The sequence below is a fragment of the Pogoniulus pusillus genome, chromosome 2, assembly GCF_015220805.1.
Source record: "Pogoniulus pusillus isolate bPogPus1 chromosome 2, bPogPus1.pri, whole genome shotgun sequence".
NCBI lineage: Eukaryota > Metazoa > Chordata > Aves > Piciformes > Lybiidae > Pogoniulus > Pogoniulus pusillus.
In genome coordinates, this window is record NC_087265.1 from 27,291,544 (window position 1) to 27,303,553 (window position 12,010).

General features: G+C 49.2%; 1 protein-coding gene across 1 annotated transcript in view; it reads right to left on the bottom strand.

The window, feature by feature from the left end:
* Positions 1–2,842: 2,842 nt before the first annotated feature.
* Positions 2,843–12,010, bottom strand: part of TMEFF2 (transmembrane protein with EGF like and two follistatin like domains 2) — a 173,621-nt gene continuing 164,453 nt past the window's right edge. Inside the window, exons 10-11 of the mRNA XM_064158782.1 lie at positions 4,841–4,927; positions 2,843–4,296 (exon numbers count right to left, since the gene is read on the bottom strand). Coding sequence (XP_064014852.1) covers positions 4,200–4,296; positions 4,841–4,927 — 184 coding nt within the window. The 3' untranslated portion in view covers positions 2,843–4,199. The remainder of the gene's footprint in view (positions 4,297–4,840; positions 4,928–12,010) is intronic.

Here is a 12,010-nt window from a genome sequence, read left to right on the forward strand (position 1 = left end):
ACCTATCTCACCTCTGTGAGTGAAACCCACTGTTTACTTCTCTGCTCAGCCTGATTGACAGTGGGGTAAAGCTGTGTTTATAGCTTAGCCTTTTCCATTTCCTGACTTCCTGAATCTCTAAGTTTGTCCATAGCATGCTTTTGAAGAGTTCCCAATTGAAAGGGAATCTGTAAATAAACCTACACTAGTTCTGTATGTAGTTTGGGGGTAGGGGTTCCAGGAAAAAAAAAGAATATATTTTTATAATTCCTGACTCAGCCACATTAATTCCCTGCCTCCATGATGGTAATGTTCTGTAAAATCCTGTGTTGCTGTCACTGGATGAAAGGGAAATGCTAATGAACATCTGATCAGACTTTAATTTAAGGAAAAACATCATGATGGAGAGCTGCGAAGTCAAGAACCAGAGAATGGTGGGGGTTGGAAAGGACCTCTGGGGTTCATCCAGTTCAACTCCCCTGGTAAATCAGAGTTGCCCACAGCAGCTTTTCCAGGATCACAGTGTCCAGGTGGGTTTTGAAAGCCTCCAGAGTAGGGGTCTCCACAACCTCTCTGGACACCCTGCCACAGGGCTCCAGCATGCTCAAAGGGAAGATATTTCTTTTGTATTAGGGTGAAACTTCCTGGGTTCCACTTTGCCTCTTGTCCCCTGTCCTGTCACTGAGCATTACTGAAAGGAGACCAGCCCCATCCTCTTGCCCCTGCCCTTTAGCCTTTTTTGAGCATTGAGAAGATCCCCTCTCAGCCTACTCTTCTCCAGGATCAACAGCCCCAAGTCTTTCAGCCTTTCCTCACCAAAGAGATGCTCCAGGCCCCTCAGCATCTTTGTAGCTTCCACTGGAGAGTAGGGGAAGGTGAGTCATGTGTCACCGACCCACTGCAGTTAGTCCTGCTTTATGGAGTGGGATCCAGCACACTGAGTTGCTGAAGGAGCGATCTGAAAGGTTTGATGTTCAGTGGGATCTGAAGGGCTCTGAAAGGTCTGATATAAACAGATGTGTGGTCTGTTTGACATGGGACCTGCCCTCTGGGCATTAAAATCACAGATCATTTTTCCCCTCTGCCCTCCTGTCTGTAGCAGGCTGGCCTTGTTTCTGCTGGTGTGAAGGAGTTGTGACAAGACACTAGGGGTTGCAGCTGCTAACACCTCACAGGCTGGCTGGGGGGATTAAATGTGGCGGTGCAGGGTCAAAGCAAATGGGAGGTGTGCAGATAGCATGCCTGAGCCCTGTTTTCTCTCCTGAGCCATGCCTCGCCTGGCTGTAATTGGGCTGATTGCTGTAGGCACATGGCACTGCCTGAGTGGTAACATTTGAGTTTTGTAGCTAATGCAAGGGACCGAAAGAAACAGTCCAGAGCTGAGAGTCCCAGCGGGGTGAATGACATTTGAATTGAGATCAAAAGCTGCGGTTTTGATGCTTGTTAGACTCCAACACCTGGCTCAGACTGCCCAAAGTGTGGAGATGGGGGAGGGAGGCTGCAGGATAGAGCAACATTTGCCACCTCCAGCCTAATGACAGAATGGTAAGGGTTGGAAGGGACCTCTGAAGATTCACAGGTTGCATTGAATAGAAAGGGACCTTCAAAGGTTATCTTGTCCACCCCTGCTGCAGTCACCAGGGACCCCTCCAACTAGAGTAGGCTGCCCAGGGCCACGTTGGGTTTGATCTTGAATGTCTTCAGGGATAGGGTTTCTAACACATACCTATACAGCCTGTTCCAGGATTTCACCACTCTCATTGTACAGAACTTCCTCCTGATGTCCAACCTGAATCTCCCCTGCTTCACTTCCAAACCACTGCCCCTTGTCCTATCACCACAAGCCCTTCTAAATAGCCCCTCTTGCAGGTCCCCTTCAGATACTGAAATGCAGCTCTAAGGTATCCCCAGAGCCTTCTTTTCTCCAGGCTGAACAGCCACAACTCTCTCAGCCTGCCACCACAGCAGGTGCTCCAGCCCTCTTCGTGGTTCTCCTCTGAACCCTATTAGGTCCATGTTTGTACTTTGTTGAAGGCCCCAGAGCTGGACACAGTACTGCAGGTGAGATCTCACCAGCACAGAGGGGCAGAATCCTATTTCTCCATCTGCTGACCACACTTCTATTGATGCAGCCCAGGATACCATTAGCCTTCTGGGCTGCAAGTGCCTATTGCTGGCTCATGTCCAGCTTCTCATACACCAGCACCCCCAAGATCAACCCCTCCTGCTAGGGCAGAATCACCTAGATTAAGTAAGTAGATCACCTTGCAATGTGTCCAGGCAGATTTTGAATGCCTCCAGAGATGCAGGCTCAAATCTCTCAGCCTCACACTGAAATGCTCCTCAGAGGTGCTCACTGCTGTTGGCTCAGCTGGTGGAGGGATGTTAAGAGGGCTCTTATCATGCCACATAGGAATCAGTTTAATTAACAGAGCTTGCAAAGTCTCCCTAGGAAGGATCTTGTGCCACCAAATCTGTACAGCCCAGCACTGCTGTGCCTTTGCTCCCCTCCATTTTGCGCCACTGCTACTGAACCTGTTCATGGCAGACAGAACCAGCAGGGATTGGGCCAAGGAGAGCATTTTATAGGGGTTCTGCGTATGGAAATGGCCTAGTGGCCCAGGGTTCCAGGGTCACGTCTACTCTGCTGCACACTCCTGCCCCACACCATCAGTCTTCAGATTTGGAGAGCTGGGGGTGAGGGTGGAGGAGCAGGGAGTAGCTCTACAGCCCCTCTCTGTGTCCACCTTCCCCAGCTCCGGGAAGCAGAGCTGGCAGCCCAGTGCTGCTGTCTGCCCCGCTGCCTGCGAAAGCACCGCGCTCCCGCTCCCACCAATCAGCACAGACCAGGGGCCTGGAAGCATCTCTTGCCATCACCTCTTTATTACCTTTAAAAAGCCAAGAAACCTCGAACAAGACAAAAACTGAGACCGTGTGAACATCATGCAATGGATTCACTTTAAAGCAGGCTGGGGCAGGGAGTGGGGAGACCAGAAGCCATGTTAGAGTAGAAGTGTTGCTTCCCCCAGGTCTGAAGGCCAGATTGGGTGGACTATCACCAGTAAGGGTGGTGGTGATTGTTGTAAGTGACCAGTTCTGAAGCAGGAAATGGAAACGCACTCAGGAGACGTCATCCCAGCTAACCCCAGTTCTAATCCTGACCCAAATGCAATTGCTTCATGCAGTGATCATAGAATCTCAGACTGGTTTGGGTTGGAATGGACCTTTAAAGGTCATCCAGTCCAAACCCTCCCTGCAGTAAGCAGGGACATCTGCAACCAGAGCAGGTTGCTGAGATTCCCCCATCAAGCCTGACCTTGAGTGAGAAATGCTCCTAAACCTGGTCATGGGTACTTGTCACAGGTACTTTCTGCCTGGCACTGTCTCTTTGTCAAGGAGCAGCGCCATGAGCACCGGTCCAAGAGTTGTGTGTGTGTGTGTGAGTGTTAGTTCAGTGATGTTACTTAGGGTGAATATAAGTCTGGTAGTCAGTGGAGTGGAGGTTATGCAGAAGCGAAGCTACCACCCTCTGCCCTTCAGTCTCAGTTTGTCATCCTCAAAATTCAGAGCACTGCCTAGAGCAGCATTAACTTCTTGAAAGAAGCTTCTATTATATTTGGAGAGGTTCAGCTACCATGAAAATAACTTTGCCTCTTGTCCATCAAGTGGATGTGACAAAACACATGCCCTTATTTTCCTCAGGTATAGCCAACATTGGCGTTCATTACATTTAATGGGGCTGGGTCACCCACAAAGTTATTCGTCTGGGATATTCTGAGTGGTTTTTCACCTTCTCTTGGAAAAAAAAATCTATCAGCATGTTCATGAGGTACAAATGGTGCTGGCATTTTGGCTGTTATTATGTTATTAACTTTTTTTTTAACCTAATAATTTTCAATCAGCAGTAAGAAGCAATTTTCCCTCACTCCAATGACCAGAGTTGGAGACTCTGCTAAGTGTTCTTGTAGGGTTCACCTTGACAGCCACCTGACTCCCTCCCAGACTGAAATGTTATCCCCTTGACACTCTCGCTGCACTTACCGAGAATTTCCATTTCCCCTTCGGTGAGGATTTTAATTTAGAAAGCAAAGACTTCCTAAGCTATGGGGGGGGGATGTGGAGGGGGGGGGATAAAGAGAGATGGCACGGGAGAAGAAGGCTGATGACATGTAGTTGACTCCGGATCTGAAATATTTTATCCCTCCTCAATGTAGGTTAAATTATTCTTCACCTTTCCCACATCCATAATTGTCGCTGATCTTGGACCAACTCAAAACCCTACTACTGAGTTCAGTAGACTCAAAATTGCCACTAGAACTGGAAAAAAAAAAAAAAAGAAAAGAAAAGACAAAAAAAAAAAAAAAAAAGAAAAGGGAAAAAAAAAAGGAAAGAAAAGGGAAAAAAAAAAAAAGAAGAGAGATTTGTTAGTGTCCATATACAACATCCCAGGACTATACACAGCAAATTTTTTTTTTCTCTCATCACTGAGTATTTATTATATATAACAAATACATGAAAAAGAAAAAAAAAAACTATATTGTGTGATATAAATAGTTTATTTACATTACAGAAAAAAACCCATCAAGACAATGTATACTATTTCAAATATATCCATACATAATCAAATATAGCTGTAGTAGTAGTAGTAGTAGTAGTAGTAGTACATGTTCTCATTGGTGTAGATTACCACAAATGCAAGGCAACATGTGTAGGTCTTGTCTTAAATCTTTTTGTTGGTTTTGTTTGTTTGTTTTTGTTTGTGTGTGTGTGTTTGTGTGTGTCTATGATACTGAATTCTGGAGTCCAAAGCTCTCTGCGGTTAGTTTTGCCACTGTGGAAACATGCGCTCGTTTAAATTAACCTTGTCGATGCTCTCGTCGTGTTGTCTGAACTGTAGTGCCCTGTGTTCTGCTTCTGTCTGTGGATTCTGTTGCTTCTGGGACATTTCCTGGAAAAGAGAGGGGTGAGAAGATCAAGGCTCTTAACAATGGCAGGAGGCATGCGGGTGGCGGAGGCATCCTCTGGCCCTCGGTGCTTTGCCTCGTGGAATGAGCTGCCTGATCGCACAGAATCACTCAGGTTGGAAAAGCCCCTCAGGATCACCAAGTCCAACCAATATCCCTGCTCTGCAAGGTTCACTCTAAACCAGATCCCCAAGCACCACATCCAAACGACTTTTAAACACATCCAGGGTTGGTGACTCAACCACCTCCTCAGGCAGCCCATTCCAATGCCTGACCACTCTTATTGGGAAAAAAATTTCCTAATGTCCAGTCTAAACCTCCCCAGTTGCAGCTTGAGGCTGTTCTATCACTATTTACCTGTGAGAAGAGACCTGCACCATATCACAAACCCAACCTCACAAAACATGGTGTGAACAAGAGTATGGCACAGGAAACCATGGAATGATAGGGATTGGAAGAGACTTCTGGAGATAGCTGAGTCCAGCCCTCCCCCCCCGCCCTGACAAAGTGAATTTGCCTAGAGCAGGTTGCACAGAAACACATTTGGGTGGGTTTATAACCTCTCCAGAGAAGGAGACTCCACAGCCTGAGGGCTGTGGTTTAGCACCAGGCTTTGTGCAGTTAGAGAATGACTGGAGTGGGTGACGCTATGAGGAGTGGCTGAGGGAGCTGAGGTTGTTCAGCCTGGAGGAGGCTCAGGGGAGATCTTACTGCTCTGTACAACTACCTCTGAAAGGAGGCTGTAGCCAGGTGGGGGTCAGCGTCTTCTCCCAGGCAATCAGTTACAGAACAAGAGGACAGCCTCAAGCTGCAACAGGGTGGGGAGGTTTAGCTGGATACTAGGAAGCAGTTCTTCACAGAAAGAGTGATTGGTAAAGGAATTGGCTGCCTGGGGAGGTGGTGGAGTCACCATCCCTGGAGGTGTCTACAAGGAGACTGGATGAGGCACTTAGTGCCATGGTTTAGTTAACCAGAAGGTGTTAGGTGATAGGTTGGACTCAAAGCTCTCAAAGGTCTTTTCCAACCTGGTTAGTTCTGTGATTCTGCGACCTGAAAGGTCTCTTTTCCAACCCAAACAGTTCTATGTGTCATCCTGCCCTCTGCATGGGCAGTGAAACAAAAAAGATTGCACACCCTCTTGAAGCAGTGTGATAGCAAGCCCCACGATACTCCAGATTGCACAGATGTGGGAAAAAAAATCCTTTTCCATTTGGATACCTTCTTTTTCTGCTAGAGGAAGGCTTTCAGCAGCACCTTGTGAAACACTGTGGGTCATGCACTGAGGGCAGCCCACCCCCTGGGTGCACTGAGAGCTCAGAGCACCTGCCTCTAGCTCTGTGGCAAATAACTACCAGCAAAAAGCAGAGTGAAATAATTTTGTACTGACCCCTTAAATAAAAGGCTGGATGGGCTTTTTTTTTAATATACCCCTGCTTAATGGGAGTGATGGTGTAGTGTTTTTGTGATGCCAGCTGAAAGGCCAAACAAGAGCGGAATGAGTTGGGCAGTGTTTCAAAATGCTGGAATGCAATTATGTAAGTGTCTAAAAAAATATGGGTCAGATTGTCCTGATTTGCCTCACTTTTAAGCCAACAGGACCACCCCCTCATGAGAAGCTGTATGACTCTGTGCTGTATTTCACCTTCTTCCTTTCTTGGAAGCAGTGAAACAGGCTCCTACCATTACTCCAGGAAAACCATTGCCTGCATCTCCAGTGCTCTCTGAGGTCACGTCAGAGCTTTCACTATGAAACTAATGCAGGCTGGAGCTGATTTGCAATTGCATGACAAGCTCCTTTTTCACCCTGTGCTCCTCAAAAGGCAGGCAAACCTTCTGAGTGAGTCAGGGAGCTGCTGTTAGCAAACATGGGGCTGATTCACCCAGCCCTTTGTCATCACAGAATCACAGAATGGCAGTGATCATAGAATCATAGAATCAACCAGGTTGGAAGAGACCTCGAAGATCATCCAGTCCAACCTATCACCCTGCCCTATCCAGTCAACTAGACCATGGCACTAAGTGCCTCATCCAGTCTTTTCTTGAATGGAAGGAACCTCTGGAGACCATCCAGTCCAGCCCTCCTGCTAAAGCAGGGGCACCCACAGCAGGTTGCCCAGGATCACAATGTTCAGGTGTGTTTGGAATCTCTCCACAGACAGAGGCTCCACACCCTCTCTGGGAAGCACAGTCTGGGGCTCTAGCACCTTCACAGCAAAGAATTTCCTTCTTAAATTCAAGTGAAACCTCCTGGGTTGTTTTGTAGCTGCTGCCTCCCATTCTGTCACTGTTCACCACCAAAAAGAGCTCAGACCCACTGTCATGACCCTCCTCCATCCTTTAGCTATCGATCAGCATTGATAAATCCCCTCTCAGGCTGCTTTTCTCCAGGCTAAGCAGTCCCAGGTCTCTCAGCCTTTCCTTCTCATAGAGATGCTCCAGGCCCCTCAGCATTTGTACTCTCCACTGGTCACACTCTGGTAGCTGAACTGAGGAGCCTAGAACTGGAACAAATAATCCATGAGGCCTCCCCAGGGCAGAGTGGGAGCAGAGATGCACTCCAGATTGCTGTTGGCCTTCTTGGCCATGAGAGCACATTGGTAACTCATTGGGATCTCCTGGTGAGTCTCATATCAGTGTGCATACTGACAGTCTTTTGGCTGCAGCTCAGTGGCCTTTCTAGCCCATTCAGCAGGAGCTCTCAGTGCTCCCTAGGGGACAGCAAGGACACCTCGACATGCTGAGAGACAGCACTGCTGAATGCTGCTGGATTGAGATGACCAAGATACCAGAGCTTCCTCCTAAGCTCCAGGGTGTGAGGTTTTACAGGCAGCACCCAGCCTTGAGAAGCAGGGGTGGAGAACCAGGCATGGGAAGCCACAGCGGGTGCAGACAGCCTGAGTTTGTAAGAAACGTGGAGGAAGCAGGTGGCTGGGCGATGTCCAGGATGGTTGGCAATCCTAGGGAGTGTTGCCAGGTGCTCCTGGGCACTGGTGGACACTGACTGCTCCCACTGGAAGTGAGGAGATGAGCATCTCACAGTATCACAGTATCAACAAGGTTGGAAGAGATCTCACAGATCATCAGGTCCAACCCTTTGCCACAGAGCTCAAGGCTAGACCATGGCACCAAGTGCCACGTCCAATCTTGCCTTGAACAGCCTCAGGGATGGTGACTCCACCACATCCCCAGACAGCCCATTCCAGTGTCCAATGACTCTCTCAGTGAAGAACTTTCTCCTCACCTCCAGCCTAAATCTCCCCTGGCACAGCCTGAGGCTGTGTCCTCTTGTTCTGGTGCTGGCCACCTGAGAGAAGAGAGCAACCTCCTCCTGGCCACAACCACCCTTCAGGTAGTTGTAGAGAGCAATAAGGTCACCCCTGAGCCTCCTCTTCTCCAGGCTAACCAATCCCAGCTCCCTCAGCCTCTCCTCGTAGGGCTGTGCTCAAGGCCTCTCCCCAGCCTCGTCGCCCTTCTCTGGACACGCTCAAGCATCTCAGTGTCCCTCCTAAACTGGGGGGCCCAGAACTAAACACAGTACTCAAGGTGTGGTCTAACCAGTGCAGATCACAGGGGCAGAATGTCCTCCCTGCTCCTGCTGACCACACCATTTCTGATGCAGGCCAGGATGCCACTGGCTCTCTTGGCCACCTGGGCACACTGCTGGCTCATGTTCAGGTGGGTATCAATCAGCACTCCCAGATCCCTCTCTGTCTGGCTGCTCTCCAGCCACTCTGACCCCAGCCTGTATCTCTGCATGGGGTTGTTGTGGCCAAAGTGCAGCACCCTGCACTTGGAGCTATTGAACCCCATCCCATTGGAACTCTGCCCATCTGTCCAGGCGGTCAAGGTCCTGCTGCAGAGCCCTTCTGCCCTCCAACCCAGCCACATCCGCCCCCAGCTTAGTGTCATCTGCAAACTTGCTGATGACTGACTCCATGCCCTCATCCAGATCATCTATGAAGATGTTAAAGAGGATGGGGCCCAGCACAGATCCCTGAGGGACACCACTAGTGACAGCCGCCAGCTGGATGTGGCACCATTCACCACCACTCTCTGGGTCCAGCCCTCCAGCCAGTTCCTAACCCAGCACAGAGTGTTGCCATCCAAGCCATGGGCTGACAGCTTAGCCAGCAGTTTGCTGTGGGGGACAGTGTCAAAGGCCTTGCTGAAGTCCAGATAGACCACATCCAGAGGCCTCCCCACATCCACCAAGTGGGTCACCTGATCATAGAAGGAGATCAGGTTGGAGAGGCAGGATCTGCCCTTCCTAAACCCATGCTGGCTGGACCTGAGCCCTCGGCCACCCCTCAGGTGCACTGTTATCGCCCCCAGGATAACCTGCTCCATCAGTTTCCCTGGCACTGAGGTCAGGCTGACAGGTCTGTAGTTCCCAGGTTCCTCCATTCGACCCTTCTTGTGGATGGGGACCACGTTGGCCACTTTCCAGTCTCCTGGGACCTCTCCGGTGAGCCAGGACTGCTGGAAAATGATGGAGATCTCACAGACATTTTCCTAAATCCCATAATGCCATAATCTATGCAGTCACTTAGCCCAAGCTCAGAGACATTGATCCAGAGGTGGAGATTACTCCAATTAAGGTGATGAAAAGACATCTTTTAACCAAAAAATCCCATGTTTTAATTGCATGGAAGCCTGGGAAAGCCCCAGGGCCACGTCCTGACAGCAGGCTTGCTTAAATGCAGTAGTACTGCACATACAGGTAGGCTGTGTCTGAAGTCCACCTGGGTTTCTTAAGAGAGGTGTTGGCATTTAACCAACTTTTCAGACTTAATCATCTGCTCAAACCGAGTGACAGCTTTTCCTTGGCCCTTAGTCTTTAATCAGAAGCTCTCTGTGGTGCCCTGTGTGTGGGAGGCGTTCGTTCCTGAACGCAGCAGTTACATCACTGTAAGCTGGGTGCTGGAGCACAGGCTGCCTGCTCTCCTTCCATTGAAGCCTGCTCACAAGCCTGAGCTGCTCGCAATGTGAGTCGTGGCAGGTAAAATATGTTATGCATTCATTTTTAATCAAGTTATTTCTGCACATCAATAAGCTGCTGAGACGAGGCGTCAGGGAAGCACTGAAAATGCAAAGCTGTAAACTGCTGAGGATCATGATGCCACAAACCCAGACCTCTATTAGCTACCTAAGCCACACGCCCTTAGCCGTAGGACTTGTGCTTTGCTGCTTCATCTCCTTCCCTCTGTGCTTATACAATCACAGAACTGTCAGGGCTGGAAGGGACCTCAAGGATCATCCAGCTCCATCCCCTCCTGCCATGGGCAGGGACACCTCACACTAGATCAGGTTGCTCAGAGCCTCATCCAGCCTGGCCTTAAAAACGTCTTGGCTTCTGGCCCCCGCCTCTATGCCAGCTGTTAATGCCCACCGCTGGCCCTGGCCATGACTAGCCAGGAGGCACAACCGCATCAAAGAAGCATTAATGTTGGCGGTTGAGTTTTCAGCTGAATCCACCCCTTGAGTGGGTTTGTTGTGTGGCTACAGAGATGCCAATGGTGGCACAAAATCGTGACGAAGGGGCAGGACAGCCTAAGTCAGCAGCAGAGCTTGTTTATTCAGGTCAAAGTGTCGGTGCAGTGATGGCCCGAAAAGCACCTGGGAATGGCTCAGATCCTTGTGGCGACAGAGGATACCTCACAGATGTGCACAGCTGGACAGACATGATTTTAAGGGCAACAAAAGTAATTACAGGATCATTAAGAGCCAGCTGTCAACCCAACACCACCGTGCTCACTAAACCATGCCCCCTAAGGGCCGTGTCCACCTCCAGGGATGGTGACTCCACCACCTCCCTGGGTAGCCTGTTCCAATGCCTGACCACTCCTTCAGTAAAGAAATTTCCCCTAATTGCCAACCTAAACCTCCCCTGTCACAATTTGGGGCCATTTCCTCTTCTCCTATCACTTGTTACTTAGGAGAAGATACCAACACCCACCTCACTCCAGCCTCCTTTCAGGGACTTGTGGAATGAGAAGATCTTCTCTCAGACTCCTTTTCTTCAGGCTAACAACCCCAGGTCCCTCATCTACTCCTCGTAAGACTTGTGCTCTGGACCCCTTCAGCAGCTGATATGCTAATGATAGCTAAAATATTTACAGTGGTAGTCTGCTGTTGCTCAGAGGCAGAGTTTGGGCAGAGTGCATCAAACTCATTCGATAGATTAATTAGGTGAAGCTGCAACGGAATGAGCAGCAAATAATTTGTCTCTGAGTGACAGAAGTTTCCTTTTATTCTCTCAGGAAACTGGTAGGGTGATTTTAACACTTAGAAGGGTTCAGGGTGTGGAGTTCAAACTAGTGCAGTCAGGTTCTCCAAAGCAGCCGACTTCAAACCCCCAATTACTTATGCATACACCGCTGCACCGCTCTTCTGTCATGCGGAGTTCTCTTAGGCCACTTAAGAGCACACTTTGGCAAATGTACCTCGAGTCATTATGCTAGGCTGGAGGATGCTTGGCAGTAATTACATGCATTACAGGAAAGAAAAGTCAAAAGATCACAAATGAAGTTGGCTGCAGAGTGTGTGGGGAAAAGGTGCCATCTAGGTATGAAAGCAGCCTGATGGGTGACCTGCATTATGGCACAGAGTGCATGGGCTGCAGGTTCAGCCTGAAGTGCAGGTGACAAAGCTAGAGTCACTTGACAAATAACACAGGGAATCAGAGCCCTCCTCAGGTACCACACCATCTTCTTCATGCTGCACACTGTTGCCTCAGTCAGCATCTACCACGGAGCCAATGGACTAAGCTTGGCCAAAAAAGCAGCTGCCTTGTGCTACATTTTTAGGCTAAAGGATCTAGGATTTCTTTTTCTTCTTTTGTCTTTTCCAGGAATAAATGTCACAGCCAGGTAGTGCCACAGAGGAGCTCTGAAAGGTGGCAGAGGTACAAACCACACAGAATCACAGCATCCCAACAGGCTAGTGGTTGGAAGGGTCCTCTTGGAGATCATCCAGTCCAACCCCCATGCTAAAGCAGGGGCACCCACAGCAGCTTGCCCAGGAGCACAATGTCCAGGTAAGTTTAGAGTTTCTTTAGAGAAAAGAGT